Consider the following 21,560-nt stretch of genomic DNA (forward strand, 5'->3'; position numbering starts at 1 on the left):
GGTTATGCAAGTCTGTGCCTGTCTGAAAGCTTCGTCTGCTGCCGTGGAAGGAATGACTCTCAGGATGTCTTCCTAAGTCATAGCTCGAGTTTTCTGTCATCTTAGATTTTACGGGTTACTATTAGTGCGTCCAAGTGGATCTGAGTTATTACATGAAAGAATATTTTCCAGATGTAGGAATGGCCTGATGTGGAAGGTGTGTACATTCTGGAACAGGGAAGGTTTTGTTCAGCAAGTTCAGAAATCAGGAAGGGTTACCACTTGGGAAGGGTCAGGAACTCTTCTCTCCCAAAGCTATAGAAAACAAAGACCATGTAACAATGTGTTCTTGGTGTGTGTGTGTGTGTGTGTGTGTGTGTGTGTGTGTGTGTGTGTGTGTGTGTGTGTGTAGGCTCCCTTACCATTACTATACTAGAAGTTTCCTCATTTATAGAGACTCACTTAGTCTCTATATTATATTAGGCTCACTGAAACACTCTGTAAACTACTTGAAAATTCTTCATAAAAAGCTTCATAAAGGGAAATTGACATCCCCAGCAAATATTGATTAAAAAATATAATTACTGTGAAAAAATGAATTAAATTGCTCCATAATTAATTTTTTTTTTAATTTGCTTGTCAGTCAGATCAACGGGCCGAGGAAATGCTACTCTTTTTTTCTTAGATGCTTCTAGTTACATCCTAATTGCTTTTTGCCACTAGAGGGCCCCAATGAAACCCACCCCATCACCCTGTAAGAGAGGTGCTTGTCCTTTAGATTTTGACCCTTAAGGACACTTTGCCCAAACTGCCTGGTGTGGTAGCTGTTCTGCGCTCTCTAATGTCAGATGGCTTCCCACTGAGAAAGGAAGCCAGTCAGTATGGCTAACTAGTGGTTGGCAAATGGGTTCCCTCGGGCATGTTGTGACCTGCAATTTGATGTCATCTTAGGCCTATTCTAATCAGATGCAAAGCTCATGTGGAGGCTTAGAGGAAAATCAGCAAACTCAGCAATTTTCTTAATGAGCTAAAGGGTCTTTGTATTGCGGCCCACCCCCCTCTATGCTGTCATCCCTTGGAAGCATCTGCACCTTCTCCTACCTCAGGTCCATGCTCACTCCCCGTTCATCTTCTGCCCTGACTTACAACTTCACTATGGGTAAAGTAACTTTCAAAATATTGAAACCAAGCTCTCAAAATGTAACCCCAGAATCAAAGTGATCTGGGAAATGTAGGCAAAGCCCAGAGAAGGACCAAGGCTGGAGATGGACAGTCCTTGTCACGTTGGTTATCATTCCCAATCCGTGTATGTGCGCTGGCTCTGCACTATCCACACTCATTTAACCTCCACATAGACCGTGAGGCTCTTAGCATTCTCATTGTCTTTCTGATCTTGTTGAGGAGCTAAAGAGAAAATGTCAGAAGTGGCCTGGGCCTCTGATGATAAGAAAAAGCAAATCCTCTTTCTAGGGCTCCTTGCTGCTGATTTCTCAGCCTGTCTCTGGAGAAGCACACACATATCTGTACATACACACACATGAACACACACATATACATACACAAACCTACAACACACATACATGCACATACAAACACATATACACACAGGCATATACTCACATATGTGCACATATACATGTGTGCATATACATGTGCACATATATGCATATATGCACAGTTTTGCACCTACACTTTTCTTGATCAAGACAACTGGCTGGTTAACTTGTTTGTCTGTTTGGAAGTGAATATGTATTGCATCGTAAACATTACAATAAGTTTCACAGTAATGATGTAATGAGAAGTGGGTGAAGCCCGAAGCCAGAAAAGGTGTCTGATGCTCTCAAGGGCTGACAGTGTAGAACAGGAGGGAGGGAGACTCTGAAGTTCTTTACAAAATAAGTCTCAGGGAAACAATTACAACCTTGTCTGACATAATATATTAAAAGCTGTCCCACTGAAAAATGCTAGTTCTCACTTTCAGTTCTATTTATTAAGTTAATATTCATGTTTTGATTTTTCTCTCTCCTTTTAGGGACAACCGGGTGACCCAGGACCACAGGGACCACCTGGCCCTCCAGGACCAGAGGTAAGTCACCGATTAAAAGATGAAAAACTTAAAACAAAACGTGATGAAAATTAAATTTCATTGACAAGGTGCGTGGTTTCTGTGGGACACTTGAGAAAGATCCTCTCTGAAATTTGACCATGTAAAGTAGTTTAGGCCACATTTACTGCGTCCAGGGAAACAGGAAATTGAGTATGAATGGAAGTTCCTGGGGCCAGAACACTTTCAAGCCTTGAATCCTTTTCATAATGACAATGGTAATTGAATCTAAATTTATGTTTCATATGTGCTTAGCCAGAAGGGACACATGTATAATGTTTTCTAGGTTCCTGAGCTGTGACTGTGACCCTCACATAGGGTCAGGTGTAGTTCATCTACTGGTGTATCACATATTTTAGAATTTGGGAACATTTTGTATTTCAGAGTTTGTATTAGATATGCAAACTCTGGACTATCCACGTTTGTGTTTTGATGAAATCACAGCCGATTTATCTGTTCTGCTTTGCAATGGTCAATGACGCATCGTGAAGAATTGTAAACAAAACTGGAGACATAAACTCCACTGAATTAGCCATATGAAATGCTTCCAATTCCTGTTAAATGCATACATCATTCGGACTTCATACCCTAGAATAAGTGTAATGATAGCAGACATCAAGTTTGTTTGTATATGCCTTGCAATGTTGAGTTTGGCTTTTGGGCCTGATAAAGAACCTCTCTCTTGAAAGCTTTCATAGAGCAGAAGCTTCGGTGGTGAAACATTTGGATGTGTTTGAATCATATCATGAATTCCAGATGTTCTGTGAGATATAGCTTCTGCATTTTACCCCTGATTGAGAAATGCAAACCAAGTCTAACCAAAAGCAACAGATGCAGCGACCATCCTGAGAATATAAATTGACTTCTGATTAAGACAAAGAACTTACAACCCCTCCCCCATGGCAGAGCCATAGGCAGGCTGCAGAATAAGGCAATATGGCCGGTTCTCCTCTGTATAGACCACTGACCTTATCCGACAGCTACTCCTAAAAGGTTGACTTTTTTCTTTTTAGTAAACTACTATTCTTTTTTTTTCTAACTTAAAATACATTCATTATAGATAGATCAAATATCAAACATCACATGACAACCTTGTTTTGCTGGTAAGGAAGTGGTGGGGTATAGAGGCAAGTGATTCTGATCAAACAATTAAAACTTGATTTTAATAAAAGTCTGTCTCTTTATAGGAATCTGTCCTCTTTTATTTCAATCGAGTTTGATAGGATTTGCCTGACTTCTTTCTTGGAGGGTGCAGTATCTAATTTAAATGTAATTATTTTAAAAAGAGTTTTATCCTTAGTCCAATTGCAGATGGTTGTAGGTGAAGTTCAGAGAGGTCACTACATCTGGTGGGATGTTTCATCTCATGCATCACTGCAGTTTAATCACATTCCTTTAGATAAAGCAAGGCTACGGGTACACAAGTCAGGGCTTTCCCTCCTGTCTTACCATCTGAAGGTGCTCCGTTTGCCCGGTTCCCTTAAGATCTTATCACTTTTCCATTAACAGCTAAAGCATTGTCTTCATTATCTTTGATTTCACATTGTTTATAAATAATAAACCTCTAACTACCCTGATCCTTTTCTTCTGCTTTCAAACTTTCCATGGCCCCATGGTCCCAGGTATTCTCTGTAATCTCTCATGAACTGGTACAAGATTGTTTGAGGCCACTTAACAAATACACCTAGCCCATAAGCACACATCACCTGAGCGCCTTACAGCAGATGTTCTGGTCCACCGGCTCTTACAACTTCCCTTCCCCATCTTTTGCCCTTTTTCCTGAGCCATTGGCTTTCTGTAAATGTATCAGTCTGTTGTTCTGCCCTGTGATCAACTGTGGACGTCTGTGATGGTTTCTGCTGTGCTGGTTTCAGGACGTCCCTGCTGAAAAAGGAGTTTCTTTGGTGAGGGGTGAGAACTGCGCCTATGATGAATTCAAGGGTGAGCATGTAGAACAGAGTTGGGGATCATGCCCATTCTTCTAAAACTTTACGCTTTTAATGTAACCAGAGATTGAAGAAATTAAAGAATGCTTAATGTCAAATCAAAGCTGAAGTGTTTTTAATTCCATGATAGATGGATTTCTTCTGGTAAATGCTTTTGGGTGTCAAGTTCATGTTTATTCTGTGGGCTTTGAGGAAAGATTTCTAAGCAGGAAAACCAAATCCCAGGGCTTGAGGTTTTTAGATGTATGGATGACAGATGTAAGGAAGGAGGGTTACAAGGAGACAAGTCCATCTGGTTGCTTAGAAGAATCAATGTGATAGAGTCAAGGATTCGAGTCGAAATTCCAAAAGTCCTTGTGTGAAAGGTAAGGATGGTTCAATAGCAACTCAAGGAATTTAATTTATAATGTTAGAATGATGCCATTCAACTCAGCCAACTTGTGAGAGAGGGTGATAATATAATTTTCATATTTTTGCTTGACTAGTCGGATAAAATGTGGATCTTTATTACGAAATGGAAACTAAAAGCAGAAGGAAAAAAGGAAGACATTCAAGGTGGTTGGAAATTAGACCTTGGGTTCTGATATATTGGGATGGAAATGCTTGTAGTGTGTGCAAATGAATTTCACAATTATACAGCAACCATGGTCCTTGGGATCTGGGAGAAGACTGAGCCAATGCTTATGGTCCATAAGTGTCAGTAGCCAAAGGAGTTACTCGAAACCGTGGCAGCAGATGTGATCATTTGGAGAGTTTATGACTCAAGGTCTGGAATAGTAAATCTGTGCACATCTCCCAGATACCTCATTCTTTGTCTATACTGCAACTAAAGGGGTTGGTTTGTTTGTTTGTTTTAATTTTACTTTATTTATGTTTATGCTTGTGACTCTGTGTGTGGGGGTGAGTTTTTGTGTGCATATGCATGCACGTGTCCACAGAGGTCAGAAGGAGGCACTGGGTCCCTTGGGGCTGGAGTTATAGGCATTCTGTAAGCTGCCCGATGTGGGTGCTGGGATAGAAACTCTGGTCCCCATGATTTGAGTAGCAAATTATCTTAACCACAGAGCCATGTCTCCACCCCAACAATTAAGTTTTAAGTTAATAGCCAAAGATAAGATAAATATTGGTGACTAAAATGCACACTCCCAAGCAATTCACAGTCTAAGTGGAGGGAAAAAATCCACACAATGGAAATTAGAACGTGTTTAACGTGAGTAGAGGAGAGATGACAAGAAACAGACCAAGTCGTTTCTGCAGAGCGGCACAGATAGATGGGGTGTGATGCGCTTCCATGTGGGACTGGACCAAAGGGAGAAGAATGAGAAAGAGACCATCTGGCCGGACTAAGGCTTTAGCAGCAGGAGCTATGGTGGCAGTCCGGGGTTTTTGGAAGCCCAAGTAGGGGGTGACTGAAGACTTTGAAAGTAATGTCCAAGGTGTATTAGTGCTGAAATTTATGACTCTTGCACCCCAAGGCTCAGAGGTCTTTGGAGACAAGGAGGCAGAAAGATCGTAAGGGACAGAGGTGGTAGATGATGTCCTGGGAAAAAATGTAACCCCAATAGCTGTTAGTACTCGACAGCTGCCGGGAGAGGGACGGTCTGGGATCTTTCTGAGACCACATACCACAGCAGGCCTCCATCCCAAGACTAGCAGGCAATACAAACTGACTTGATAGGGAAGAAAGAAGAGTAATAGCCTTAAAGATGGGTGGGAAGATTGTTAGGGGAGGAGCTGAGGCTGAGCATGCTCAGATACGTTACGTGGACTTCTTAAGGGACTAGTGAAAATAGTTTAAAGACTTTCCCCCAAACACAGCCATAGTGCCATACAGTTTATCGGTACGGATGACAGACTTGAATCCAAACAATACTAACCAGTGCCGTGATATATGACTAGTTATAGGAGGGGTCTCCCTTGAAGGCAGAAAGACATTCAAGTTCTGCTGTGGCTACTGTTTCCATCCTCAGCATACATTGATATCAGGACACCAATGCAGAATTCAGTTACAGAGATACCACCGAGGGCTAAATGGTGAGATCTAGATACGGACTTCTGTGATGGCGTTTGCTCATTGTTTAGGTGATAAAATGTTTAAGTTAATGTCTGGAAGAGTATCAAGAGTTAATATCTTCTAAGTCAAAATCAACAGGCTGGGCTGACACTATTTATTATTCATTCATTTATTTTACACCCCAATATCAGCATCCTCTCCCTTCCCAGTGCCCCCTCAGACAGACCCCCCCCCTCCTCTCCTTCTCCTCTGAGGGTAGGCTGAGACTCTTGAGCCAATTTTCTAAGGTCCCTAGATCTTACTCCAACGACAGAATGGGAATATTAGTAATGCTGACCACATGGAGTTACTGTATCACATATGGTTAACACGAACAGTGGGCACTGGCTGCCAACATCTCAACATCACCGTAGGCAGAAGCTATTGTCTTGATGCAGACAGGGGGGCGGGAGGGAGGAAAGGAGGGGAAAGGTGAGAAAGAATGAGAGGATGAGCCTGTTTGATATCAAAAGTTATCAGAGGATTAGGTGGTGCAGTAGTGGAGCTTTTCTGATTTATGCTTTTTGAAAAGATTTATTTTTTAATTTTTTTTGAGGGAGGGGGGATGTGATAGGGGATCATATGCATGCAATTGCCTGGTGAGGCCAGAAGAGGGCGTTGAAACTCTTGAAGTGGGCGTTAAAGAGGGTTGTGTGCTCCTCACCTGGGTACAGGGAACCAACTCAAGTGCTCTGAGAGAGCATCTGTGTTCTCAATTCCTGCCCACCTCTCCAGCTCCTGGTGGATGCTTTTAGAGGGCCACTTCCGGGTGCTGTCTGTGCATTGGAGAATGAGCAGCAAGCTCATTCAGAGCGATGATTTAAGACTCGTTAGCACACTCACTGACGGCACTAGGCGTCTGGACCAGAGAACGTACTTGTTTAGTTGAGCATCAACTTAAATTTTGTCACCAAGTCCTGCCAAATGTAGGGCTGTGACTTTCTGTTCAACCTTTAGTGTACATCACAATCATCACATAAAGAACCTGGGGTGGGAGTGGGGAATCTAGATGCGTAGGGCCAGTCCCCACGGTGTTGAGTGGGTTCACTTAGGGTATCCCATGGATAATTACCAGTAACAATAACCACACTTTATGTGGCATACATACACAATGGAATTTTATTAAGCCATAAAATGAAATCATCACATTTGTAGGAAAATGGAAAGTATTATCTTAACTGAACTATCCCAGACCCAGAGAGACCATAACAAGTTTTCTCTCAAGCAAATTCTAGATCTTTATTTTCCTATATGTGGGCACATATGGGGAAAGGTCAAAGAAGTACAGTCCAGACAATAAGAAAGAAGGCTTAAGTGGAGGTTGGTGTGGGGAAAGGAGTTTAAAGGGAGTTAGTTATAAAGTAGATGTAACACGGGCTGTGGAGGGAGTGAGGGTCTGGGGGCAGTGTAGACAGATGGGCAGAAACCAAGTGTGGATAGAAACCGGACAATGCAGCTTATGCCCCCAAGTGCTCACTTGAAGAGTAAAAACCATAATGGCAGTGAGCACATTTCTTCTTCCTGTTCCTTAGCACTCTCGTACCTTCATTTTGACAGGATGAAACCGTTGCCAGAACAGGAAGGCATTAGACGTGGGGGAAAGTCAGAGTATTCCCCAAGTCTCTGCCTGGAAATGGTCTGGTCTGTGGTTCAGCAACCTTGTAAAACTCTTAGTACTACTCACTGCAGCAGAGCGGGGGGCATGGAGAGGAAGCCCTGGGCCATGTTTACAGTATAAAGTAACAAAAGAAAGCCACTGGTGAGTTCTGCTAGGAAAGCCTTCCAGTTGCCAGCTAAGCTGAGAGGAGCCGGAGCAGCAGCAGGCAAGGAGCGAACCCATAGCCCTGGGAGGCCTGGTGAAGCTGAGCTAAAGGCAGGAAACTATGGTAGCTAGATCTGTGGAGGATCCCAAGCTAGGGCTGGGAGGAAACCAACGCCTTGACGAGACACTTTTGTATGGTTTTTTATTTGTTTGTTTTTAAGATTTCATGTTTTACTTGCCGCGTGTGTGTGTGTGTGTGTGTGTGTGTGTGTGTGTGTGTGTGTGTGTGTGTGTGTACAGGAGAGAGTGTTCTTGGGTACCAGTAGAACAAGTCAGAGGCCCTGCAGCTGGAGTTACAAATGGTCTTGGCTCAGTGGTTTGGGTGCCGGACTAGGCTTCTGACCTCCTCAAGTGCTCCTGACCTCTGAGCCATCTTCCCAGTCGCTCCCTAGGTTTTACTATTCTTTTAAAACTTTTTTTTTTTTTTTGAAGCCTTGTTACCTGTATGCCCCCCTCCCTCCAACTCTTTCCCCACGGCCATTAAACAAATTACCTATTTCCCATCTGCCTCCCAACTTATGACCTGTTCCCACCTCTCTCTCTCCCTCTCCCTCCCCCCCAACCTCTGTGTCCCTGTCTCTGCCTCTCTCTGTGTCTCTGTCTGTCTCTGTCTCTCCTTCTCTCAGTTTTAGCCTGCTGGGTCCATTCAGCCTATCTACCCAGGTGTGTGGAGTCTCTTGCTAGAGTGTGGGAAACCTAGCACTGGACACCTTCTCCCGGAGAAAAGTGACTCTCCATCCCTTTTGCCAGCCCTTCCGAGCTCTGCCCCATACAGCTATAGCAGGGAGTGACAGGGAGAACAGGGTTGATGTGAGTATGTGCAGAGAACTACGTTGTTCTAGCCTCGTTACCCACAGATGGCTCCATGCTTACGACCAGCACAAGCTCCAAGGCGTGTTTATTGGCTACACGTTCTCTTAGCCTCTTATTCTCCATGTCTTTCAGTGTATACTTGAATTGTTTTTCCCATGTGAAGTTTAGCATCAGTCTTATCTGGCCTCATTAAAAATAGCATCATTGTTTTTATTGGCCAGAGTCTACGCTGATAGATTAAGAGAGTGTTGGTCCGATCACACTAGTGAGTCATCTCCGAGAACAATGCCTGTCTTTCATTCCCCCAAATCTTTTTCGTTTTTTTTTTTTTTTTTTTTTTTTTGGAAATATTTACAATTTTCCCACATGATACTTTTGCATAGTTCTTTGTAAATTTGTTCCAATTTATTTGTTTTATTGTTGTGTGTTTTTTGAAGATGAGATTAAGAGCCACCTGCTTTTTGCCTTCCAAGTGCTGGGATTAAAGGTGGGCACCAACGTCACACCTGGCTCCAGTTTTAGATTTTTTTGTTGCAATTTTTTGGTGGAGTTTTCTCTACCTTTATGTTTGCTAATAGGTTTATTGGCCTGTGCATATGAAGATCATCGACTTCCCGGTGTTTTTTTTTTTTTTTTTTTTTAAGTTTGAGAGCGTACTGTTTTCTCCTGAGTTGGTTTTATCACGCTTTGCAGCTACGCCCTTGTGTGACTTCCAAACTCACATCCCTTGACTTCTTCTTCTGTGCTTCTAACGCCTCCGACTCACATCTCATGGTGAATCACACCCGGATGAAGCTAGTACAGTGTCAGAGTTGGAAGTACTGCACACCCTCACCTGATCCTTAAGTTCCCTGGAAAGATAGTGATTTCTCCTGATGTAAATGCAGGGATCGGGATGAAATTACATATATCTTTGACTACATTTTTAAAAACTATCAATTCCGTTCTTAATTTTTTTTAAAATTAGGAATAATTGCCACGTTTGATTAAGTATGCATGCACATTGTTGAACATGTTATATCACTCAATACTGTACGTCTTACAGGTTTAGACAGATGCCTATTGGTGCTAAAAACCATAGCAGCTGGTTACCTCTGTATGGCCGCTGTCATCTGGGCAGCATGTCATGGAGTTGTATTATAGTGGAGAGCCTTTTTTTTTTTTTCTTCATAATTAATTTTATTTTTTATTGGATATTTTAATTTACATTTCAAATGTTATTCCCTTTCCTGGTTTCCCGTCCAGAAATCCTTCTCCCCATTCTCCCCTTCTCCCACCTCTATGAGGATGCTCCCCCACCCACCCACCCACTCCTTCCTGCCTCCCCACCCTGACATTCCCCTACACTAGGGCATTGAACCTTGACAAGGGCTTCTCCTCCCATTGATGCCCAACATGGCCGTCCTCTAATACATATGTGGCTGGAGCCATGGACCCCTCCACGTGCACTCCGGTTGGTGGTCTCCTGAGAGGCTCTACCAGAGCCTGACAAATACAGAGGCGGATACTCACAGCCAACCGTTGGACTGAGAACAGGGTCCCCAATGGAGGAGTTAGAGAAAGGACTGAAGGAGCTGAAGGGGTTTTCAACCCCAAAGGAAGAACAACAGTATCAACCAACCAGATCCCCCAGAATTCCCAGGGACTAAACCACCAGCCAAAGAGTAAGAAGCCTTTGTCGATGGCTTCTCCCCACAGTGATTCCTACTTGGTTATATTGCACTGTGATCAAAGCTGTTGCTCTGTGTTACTGAACTTGCTCCTCCTTTATTTTTGTTCTGTATGTTCACTTTCTGAGCACCTAATGTGTGCGTGGTTAAAAAATACTTTTGCCAGATGTACATTCTATACATACCTATAAAAGCTCACCATCCCTTTACCATGGACCACATGTGACTCTCCTTTCTCTGTTCTCCACTCTCTCTGTGCTTGGTGGTACAACCTAAACTGTCACAACAGAGGGACGTGTACCGCGAGGCCCCTACGTTCTCATTCGTGCTCCCATGTTCCTTCCTGCCTCGTTGTATAAAAGCTGTCTCCTTGCTCATGTTTTTGTGAGTCTGTTAGGCATGCTTGTAGGATGACTTTCTTTCCTGTTTGCTCATATTTGGCCACAAGAAACCCAAAGAGTCCCAGGGGCAGCCATAATTTATATTTTTCCAGGAACTTCATGGTGTTTCCTGTCAAGAGAGACACATTTGAGTGCCATGACCTCAGACTCCGTAGGGTCTAGGGCTGTGTGACATGAAACAGGAACTACAGTGTATTCTTGAGAATTACAGTAAATAGGACCACACCGCCTCCCACTTCTTGGTCCCTTCATAGCTTCCCTGTCCAGGACAAGTGCCACATAGAGGGTTTTTAATGAGTACGCCACATGACACTTTTGTTTCACCTTTGCTTCAGAGTCGAGGGAGGAAGGCTACCTCTATGTTGCAGAGTAACTGAAGGCCACAGCATTGTATCCTGGGCTCAGCTTCCTACCATGTAAAGAAGCCTCCGATTTAGAGGCTGTGACCTGTGGAATTAAATGCTATGGGTTGGGCATTTTGAATAGTGCAGTAGAAGCTCCAAACAAAGAGAAAGCAAATGGTACATTTGTCAGTCAGTGGCTAGCTAGCTTCCTGGGTAGGAGCCATATTGGTGAACACACCCATCTCTATTGCTGCTAGTTTGCACTATCAGCATCATCACTAGCTGTTGTCAGGCTTAGCAAGTGGTAGCCCATCTTTTAGACCAATGCACAGCCCATGCTACCCAATCTGTCTAAAGGTTGCCAATGAAGAAAGGCTGGCTAATGTCAGTTTGGATAAGGCAATGCGCACACTTGGTTTTTTGTCACTCTTCATTGACATGTACTTCCTAGCAAGCCTTAATATGTGATTCAAAATCCTTCACCCTGTGTGCATTGGCCCACATATCCCCTCTATGACTTTAGCTGTTGTCTCTTTGCTTCCTTCCCACTTCTCTTTGACCATTGACCAGATGGCTCTGCCATCTCACTTCAGGTCTTGTCCCTCCAGGAACAGAATGACCTGGTTTCCCGCTCACAGATCTATCTATTAAGCAAGCATTTCCTCTTGGCTGTGACTCAGGATATCCATAGTTATCTTGCTATACAGCTGCGGCCCATCTCCTGCTAACAACCACTGAAGAGGACCCACCCCAGATCTGCTCAGCCTTACCTTCCTGCTCTGCCTGGGCACATAGGTCCTGCCTTTCCATCGAAACCTGTACTGTCTTGTACAAAAGCCATGAGGGAAGATATGATTATCATCTGAGAGTTAACTTGGATGTCTAGGCTATCTCTACATGCGGTTTTCTTGTGCCCTCTGGGCCTGTTTGTGTTCGGTCATGGTTATAAAATTTTCCATCTCAATTTATGACTTGGCAGTTCCCATAGAACATAGAAAGGGTTGGGTGTGGATGCACTCAATAGCTCAGGATCAAGCATCCTTCCTCTGCCAAGACCCACTGACAGTAAGAGCTATTTCCTTAAGACATGTGACTTTCTGCTGTCGATGGAATGACTTCCCTCTAGACTCCTGAAGGTAGCATGCTTCTTTTGCGGAAGATTGTCACAAGCTAGAGGGCATCTATCTGCGTCTTCAGCTTCCCTAATGCTTCACAATCTTCCGAGGTAAATGCATAGGCAGTAGGGCTTCATGGGACTCCCCTTGAAAATGACAGTCTTCACAGAACTCAATGTACAGAAGAGAGTGGTACCCTACATATAGGATGTTTTACTTTCAGAGCTCAAAGCAGGAGATCTTTCCTGTTGATGACAAATAATACTGTGCTTAATTTGTCCTGTAGGAGATTGCCCATTACATTTATAGTCACTGGACTCCGAAAATCTCGGAGAATTGGCAATCCCATGAAACTTACTAAAGTTTGTCCTCACCATGTTGAGTATCTGTCTCTTGTCAAGTTGTTCCTAGGGTAGCCACCTTTTACTTTCCTAATCCAGTATAACAGTATGTTTAGTGGTTTAGGGTGTTGTTATGTAGCATATTCTGATGGCCCACACCCCTTCAGACTATATTATTATGAAAGAAATCTGGTAACACAGAAAAACTATAAGTGACTATTGTCTAACCCAAACAAATGCAAACTTTTAATTCTCTGTTGTAATTATACAGGAAAGGAATACATTTGCTAAATCAGTTAACTACACAGCGAAGTCGGGGAGTCTTAGTAATCTGCTGTCACGGGGCCACTGCTGCTGACCCAGCAGCTACAGCTGGGGCTGCGGTAGATCCCTGCCACGCCGTGGTGAAATAACTGTGTTCTGATAGCAACCTCCATCCCTACATCATTTAGATCTTTGACGACAACATTGATCTCTGATGTCCTCCTTATCCAACACAAGTATACACACATGTATACTCACATGCACAGACAGGCACACACACACCAAGCACATACACATAACTGAAAAGTATAAAAATGTCTGTGTGTGATTGGTTGATTCTTAAAATTCGGAGCTCTACCAGTCCCCTGTCTTTTTATATATTCTAATTCTGTTGTTCATCTCCAATAGAGCTTTTAGGAACAATCACTGCCAGACAGACACTGAGGTTAATTAACTTATGTCCTATCTTCAAGTAGCTCATACTTTAGAAATTAGTATTCAATATGCCACAAGCCTCCTTGCATTGTATTGAAGATGTGGTAAAATGAAAATGAAATATCCATTCCTTGAAAGACTAGGAACAGTTTACTCCTTGGAGAAAATGGTAGTTTTGGTTAAAAAAAAAAAAAAAAAGAATTTCTTTCCTGATGTTCTCTTTCTATCCTTTTGTCTCTTGGCCATGAATTCTTAGCCATGCAGTATGCACAGAGTTGTTGCATATTTATTGGGTGTATATGTATGTCTCTCTCTCTCTCTCTCTCTCTCTCTCTCTCTCTCTCTCTCACACACACACACACACATACACACACACACAGAGAGGGAGGGGTCCTTCAGTTGGAGCCTATTTTTAGTGAAAGACCATATAAATAAGTTTTACTCTGCTTAGTGAGTGATTGATATTTAAAAGCAACACATTTCCCCCTCAGAGATATGTGTTCTTCAACCCTGAGGGGAATCCTGAAGCTAAGTCACAAAAATCCTACAGCCGATCCCCGGGACCCCCCCTGGAGGGGTGCATCACTGTGGATGCCTGGAAAATTCAATACTCCTGAAGTCAATCACACTGTGTGATCAGGTATCGGCTTGAGGACTGGCCAACAGCTCCACCAGTGCCCTCCAGACAGGAAGCTCTGAGTTCTAGCAGCAGTAGGTGAAGGGCAAGGATTCAGTGGAAGCTGTCAGAAATGTGGGTATTTGCTGTATATTGACCAGAACTGCCCTTTGCTGGAGGTCATTTGGATAAACATTACCTTAGGACACTTATCTGTTCTGTTCGTTTTACTCACTCCATCAAGTTGTGAAATTGCTTTGATAATGGGGGGTGATACCTATGCATTTCCGTTCTTCATAGAGCGGTACTGCAGGTGTCTCAGGAAAAAGATCACTCGCCTTAACGTAAAGTGATCCTTCTAAAATTCTTTTTCTGCTTATAATAGAAACATATAAATGGTATCCAGAGCACTTTACAGCTTCTCTAGGCAGTAGGGTTAGCTGTGAGCAGAGATCCCACACGGACTTCTAATATGGTAGCAGGATAGTGAGGGGTTTTGTTGATTCAGCTGTTGACTCCCCTGGGCTTTTGCTCTTGCCAAGCATTTGAGTTTGGGGTGCTAATTTTAGTAAACTGGGCCAGCTGTTTATCACAAAAAGGAGTCAAGAACAGTAATCACAGAAATGCCAGGTGGGGCTAGTTAGCGGATAGATCTTTTCCATCAGGGTGGTCTTCATTAGGGAAGAGGAATAGTTTAGAGAGTTTGTCCACATCAAATGAAGGCATCCTATGGAATGTTCATTTGTAACATTTTGGTTGACTCAACTAGGATAAGCCAGCACCAGCCTTTGGCTACCTGTGTCAGATGATCGTGTTAATGTTAATAGGTTCCTTTCACTTAACTCAGTTACTTCCTTGATATCTTTTATGAGTTGGATTTGATTAGGATTTTTTTTCTTTAATTGTCATTTTACAGGTAGCTAACAGAAACTGAAGAGATAGCATGTGGTTAGGAGTATACACTTCTCTTGCAGAGGACCCATGTTCAGTGCCTATGACGTACATCCGGAGGCCTACAGTCAACCTCTGTCATTCAAGTTCCAGAGGATCATACACCCTCCTCCACCCTCTGTGAGCACTTCTTCACATTTTCATACCCATCACACACACACACACACACACACACACACACACACGATACACACACACACTGTATATTTAAACTGGTATTAAGGGAGTACATGTGATTAAATCAACTAATAAAACTTGATTTATTGAATTTCTACTCCACACTTAGCTATACCAAATAAGAATTGCTGGAAACGTTTTAACATATCACCCATATTTTTTTTTTAAAAAAAAATGTACATCCTAGTTGGGAAAAGTAAGACAGGCGCAAGAGCTAAAGCTTCATGTGAGAAATAAGGGAGTGGTTATTGTAGCTTGTTGTTAGCATCATAGAAAACAGAAGCATGGGAAATGGACTTTTAGTTGGGTTACTCATGAGTAAATGCCAGGAGAGAGGAAGACCATTCCACACCAGGTAAATCTTTAACGAAAGCCTGGTTAGCTAGGTAATAACACATAGTAAGTTTTTACTCAGTTGTTAAAACTGACCAGCTGAAGTAGACGCAAGAGTCTTCAGACAGAGACCAAGGATGGGTCATTCCATCCACAGCACTTTCTACAGTTTCCAGGTCGCACTGTTTCGCCGAGGCACCCTTCTCACCGGCTGACAGGAGAGATTCAGACACTGGCACCTGAGGTGGGCTGTACACATACGAGGATTAAAGAGCTTAGGAAATTAAACGTATTATAGAGGGGCTCATAAGAGATAGTGTGGTCTAGAAAGCGACAATCTTTATTGTCTTTGATCACTAAGTCTCTTGTGCTGTGAAGCAAAGAGTTTACCCAGGTCTCTACAAAGTTATGCTGCAATGGTGGGTTTCAGCCCCTAGTGGGCATAATGTACAGGTGCAAAAAGTAAGGAAGAACCATCTCACTGCGGCAGGTTAAGTGTTAAACGCTGGAGGAATGCAGTCAGTTAAAATGCATCTATTTTCCTCCTTGAAAGTACATCTTACCGGAACAGAGAAATGTCCCCTTGACTGTAATATAGCATTCCCGATAAGTGATAACCACTGTGATGGCTACTGTTGGGTGGCATTAGCTGTTCTGCAAACCTCTGAAGGATTTTAACTAACTAAATTGTTTGAAGTGAGAAGACCCGCCTTAATTTAGATCTTTTGAGGTGGGGATATCCACCTCTAATCTGAGACCACACCTTCTGTAGCCTATATAAAGCACCAGGAAGAAGGGAGCTGGTGGCTCTCTCTCTCTCTCTCTCTCTCTCTCTCTCTCTCTCTCTCTCTCTCTCTCTCTGCCTGCTTGTTTCAGCTTTTGCTCGTGTGTCCATTCATTGATTGGCATTAGAGCCCACTCCTTCAGGATTCCAGCACATGCTGAAGACCATCTGAGACATCCAACATCATGGACTGACCGACCAACAGACCTGCCATTGATATTTGTTGGACTGCATCCACTGGCCATTGTTGGGTTACAGACTGTACATCATTCTAACAAATCCCATATTAACACACTTCTGCAAGGCGTAAAGAACACACCACCAAATCTCCCCAAGGCAGACTCCGAAAGGCATCATAGACTACACGGCATTGAGATGGCGATATAGAATATGATTGTAGATCCTGGAGCAGGCATATTCTTCTCTATGAAGCCTGAACATATAATTCAACAAAGAAATAAGCTTGTCTGAAAAGGTGAGATCATAACTCGATACGCAGAATAACAGTGGGCAACAGGCACATGCACGCTCCTTCGGGCGCTGTGAATGTGCTTCTTGGTCATACCCACACTGTCTGCCACTAAAGCACACAGGTACAAAGGGAGGCTTCCTTTGAGATAAAGTCTACAGACCCAGTATGCATGAGTCCAGGACGTTTCCCTCGGAGAACACTCAGTGCTGAGAACAGCACCTGGAACGTTCAGGGGTGTTGAGTAGGTCAACTGATCTTCATTAATTAAAACAACCAGAGAGATCCCTAATGGGCCAAATGGATGGTAGGTGTTTAGTGTCTAAAAGTTTTTCTAGACACGTATTTTTCTAAACACGTGAATAAAAAAATGATCATGCTGGTATTACCTGTGAAATCATTCAAATTCCAGACTTCACTGAGTTTTATATGGGAGGAAGTTCAGGAAATAAGTCTTAATTTTTTTTTTTTTTTTTTTTTTTTTGGTCAAACGGTCTTCTAATCACACACTGGGTACCAACCGAGCAGGATTATCTAACCCATCCAATCCTGGCTGTCTCCTCGCCAGTTTTAGTGAGGCATGATTGATATATAACAAGTGAAATATGTTTATATTACACAGCTCAACTTATTTTCTTGGTGAAGTATCTTCTGTAGCCTAGATGGCCACGAATCCACAGTGTAGCTAAGAACAACCTCAGACTCCATATCTTCCTGTCTCTACTCCCCCCCCCCCCAACTGCTGAGATTATAGCCACGTACCACTGCACCTCAAAAGTTCTGCAGTTTAATTTTTGACATATGAATAAATTGTGCAGACATCAAAGAGAGGCGAGTGATGATGTAATCACCCCAAAATCCTCAGTCTCCTTGTTTCCCCTTAGCCATTGTCTGCACTCCCCCAACCCCAGCGTACTGTACTCTAATTGCTTTTTACCACTATTGATTGTTGAAGCCTGACTATCAAAGAACAGAACGATCTGTTTTAAAATTGTAAGTTTGGTCTGGCTTTGAGTGGTGGACTTCCTGGTGCCTTGAAGGGTGCTATCAAAGATGCGTGAATGCTATGTGGAGCTGGGGAATGGAACGTGTTGCGTCATAAGGACTTGCATTGTCTCTTGTTTGAGGATGCTCTCTGCCAGGTGTCCCTGATGCTGAACATATGGAAGTCAGCTGCGGTGTGTTTTCCGCTCAAATGCATGGGATTGCTCAAAGGGGAAAAGCTATGGAGAGGAGTGATCAGTTGCAAAACCCTTCAAAAATATCATAATGAGAACAGTCTGGGTTTGGAGGCATTTTAGGTCTAAAACGGCAGGGAGGGGATGAAAGGGAACCAGCTCTCTCGATGGGGTCTTCACACCGAGTTTCTCTTGGCAGAAGCCTGCTTTTTCTGCATGTGGTTTTCCCTGAAGATAGGGAAGCTCCTGCATCCGCAGTAGCTCCCTGCTCTGTGTTTGAGTTTGGTTCCTATAGTTTACTGGGAAAACAACTTTATTACTTTTGCCCTTTCAAATATTTTTGTTGGCGTTAACTCTTTGGGGAAGCTTAATCTCATTCAGAAAAAGTCAAGCTTACTTTTCCTTTTAATATTACTGCTTTCCTTCTTGGACTTGCTGTATTACTGGCATGATGCCTCTTTCCTAAAACGCAAAAGGAACAAACTATGGCTGCAACCTGGGTCTCAGATCTTTCCCTTATAGAAGCCAGTCTCCTGCAGGGTGTGCGCTTTCCTGTTTGAATGTAAAATTACAATCCTTTCCACCAAAACTAGGCTAAGTTTTTCTTCTCGAGTTTATTTTTAGACAAAGGAAAACCTTTTAAAAGTCTTCTTAGTGGATATTTTATGTATTTGCATTTCAAATGTTATCCCCCTTTCTCCCTCTCCCATCCTCCTCCTCTTCCCCTTGCTCCCATGAAGAAGCTCCCACTCCCAACACCCACTCCCACTTCATCCCCCAGGCATTCCGCTACACTGGGGAAACGTGCCTTCACAGGACCAAAGGCTTCTGCTCCTGTGGATGCCAGACAATGCCATCCTCTGCTACATATACAGCTGAAGCCATGGGTGCTCATTGGTTGATGTTTTAGTAGTCCTATGGCGGATGCCAAGAAGTGCTTGCTGACAGGAGCCTCCTCAGAGGCCCTGCCAGAGCCATACTGATACAGATGAGGTTGCTTGCAACTAACCATCAGACTGAGCATGGGGACGTCCAATGGAGCTAGAGAAAGGACTGAAGGAGCTAAGCGGTTTGCAACCCCATGGGAAGAACAACAGTATCCCACCGATCAGACCCCTCAGAGCTCCCAGGGACTAAAGGCTAACTTTCGAAACTCTGTAACAATATAATTACCGAGAATAAACTTAATGGAACTGGAGTTAGTTGTAGTTGATAAGGCTCTGGCTTGAAAGCACCAGGGTGAATCATCCCCAAGTCATGGAGGGTCTCTGGGGTTCACTGGCCAGCCTACCTAGCTTTTCAAGCTCCAGGCTAGTAAGAAATTCTGTCTTAAGGAAAACAAGACAGAGAGCACCTGAGGAAGGACTTGCAAAGCTGTCTGCTGCCCATACACATGTGCATAACCATGTGTTCACACCAACACACAAAAGAGTGTTCATTTTTAATTTGGCCATCAGTTTGGGCTATTAAACATTTCATTTAATTAATGTACTCTATGTCAAATAACAGACTAGGCTTTTCCTAACTTCCGTGTACAAATTTATAATCTATATGTGGCTTTTATTAATTGTATTTTGTGGCTATATTTTTTAAATAAAAGGCTGCATTCATCTCTACTAATTTTGGATTTCAAAGCTATTCAGATGATGACTACAATCCAAGTCATAGTGTGTTCTGTGTATTTAAAGTACAAGAAATAAACATTTTCAGTGACCATTAAGTAGCCTAAATATCTAGAACAATTTGTAATATTTAAAGTTACCATGAAAAAATACCAGAACACACTTTGTTTTCAAGCTAGCATTATAATCAAACATGCTACTTAGCTAAAAAAAAAAAAAAAAAAAAAAAAAATCCAAATCTAAAGTCTGTTAATTTACCCACAGACTAATTCAGTGAGTGAATTCTGCCTTTTTCCCCTAAAGATGCTCACATCACCACACAGTTGCCTGCCACAGAAAATAGCTATCTAACCTGCTTCATTGGTTACTTTTCCTGTTGCTATGACAAAAAGCAACTTATGGGAGAAAGGATTATTTGGGCTCCCAGTTCAGAGCTACAGTCAATCATGGCAGAAAGCCCTGGAAGCAGAAGCTAATGGCCACGTTGCATCTGCAGAGGCAGAAAATCCTTGTGCTTAGATAGCTTCTTCCTCTTTATGCAAGCCTACGGGATAGTGTCGCCCACAGTGTGCAAGACTATGGAATGTGTTGCCCACTGTGTAAGTGGTTCTCTTCACCTCAGATAACCTAATTAAGATAATCCTTTACAATCATGCCCAGAGGCTGACCTAAATATCCCTCAATGGTGTGTTTGATGTCGCCTGGGTGATTCCAGATACTTTGAACTTAATTATCAGTATCATTTATCACAGTATCCAATACCAATTTGTTAAATAACAACATAAAAGACTTATTAAATTATATAATTGATATGTGGTAAAAATCAAAATATTTAAACTATTTAATTTACTTAAGAATAATTTATCATATCATTATTAAGTCAAAACAACAGATATAGCTACCACTGCTAGGAATTGCATCTTTATATTTTTTTCATTTTTTTTCTATTCTTTTCTTCTTTCCTCCATAGGAAGTCTTTGAAACACTTTTCATTATTCTACATTAATCCACATTTTCCAAAGTGTTTGTATAAATGACTCATAGTCTGACCTTTTCACGTACCATAAAACACTTGTGTTTTGTGCGGTTTGTTCCATCTTGCGACTGATTTTCGTTAATTCGGCCATTATATTTACTTTTTGTTTGTTGTTTATCCATTTGCAATTTTAATTGGAAGAAATATAGATCAATTAAAAACTGAAATATATTAGTCTCATTGGAAAGCTACTCAAAATATTGATGTGTGCCATAAAACATTTACCTTCTTAGGAAACTAGTGTTTGAGCTTTTGGCTACCACTAAGTAAGAAGGCAGTTTTTCACTTTTATGATTTCCTAGGAACCGAATGCAATCTGCTAGTGCCTCAGTTCCCAGGTTTCGTTATAAAAAATGCATGCGAATTAGTCTCCAGCCTTTAGTGATTAGAGAATAATAAAACTTTGTTTTTACTGGAGAGAACACTGAGTCACCCTGTACAGCAAACAGATGTGAAAGCTCTGGAAATAGAAGACACATTTGCACTTATTATTTTTAAAGCTACCTCATTTTTCTGCTTCTCAGTAACAATTTATGATCAGACTTTTTGTTAAGAAAGCACCAGAAGTCTGTTGGAGCATCTCTGGGGTATATGCCCGGAAGTGGAATAACTGGCTCTTCAGGTAGTACTATGTCCAATTTTCTGAGGAACCGCCAGACAGGCTTTTCGACTTCTCCTCCTCTTCTTCCTCCTCTTCCTCTTCCTCCTCATCCTCCTCCTCCTTCTTCTTATTCTCTTCCTTCTCCTCCTTATTCTCTTCCTCCTCCTCCTTCTGATTCTCTCCCCCCCTTTTTATTCTCTTCCTCCTCCTCTCCTCCTCCTCATTCTCTTCTTTCTTCTCTTTCTCATCTTCCTCCTCATCATGTTTCTCTCTTTCCTTCCTCCTCATCCTCCCTCCTCCTCTTTGCTAGAGTATTATGTTCTCAAGAAGTGTGGCATGATGACTTAACAGAAATAGTGAGGCTCTTTGTGGGAGAGAAGATGTCCTGACTGCTTACTGTTATTTTAAATATAAATCATTGAATCTGGACATCTCTTTTTATCAGATTTTTGTTTTTACTTCACTTATTGTAGATTTGCCTGCCAATATGACTTTAAACTAAAGAA

General features: G+C 42.4%; 1 protein-coding gene across 1 annotated transcript in view; it reads left to right on the forward strand.

Annotated features, from left to right (window-relative positions):
• Nucleotides 1–21,560, forward strand: part of COL24A1 (collagen type XXIV alpha 1 chain) — a gene marked incomplete at both ends in the record, with an annotated part of 253,479 nt that overhangs the window by 71,659 nt on the left and 160,260 nt on the right. The window contains one exon of the mRNA XM_080916055.1: nt 2,012–2,065. Coding sequence (XP_080772181.1) covers nt 2,012–2,065 — 54 coding nt within the window. The remainder of the gene's footprint in view (nt 1–2,011; nt 2,066–21,560) is intronic.

The sequence above is a fragment of the Micromys minutus genome (assembly GCF_963924665.1).
Source record: "Micromys minutus genome assembly, chromosome: 4".
NCBI lineage: Eukaryota > Metazoa > Chordata > Mammalia > Rodentia > Muridae > Micromys > Micromys minutus.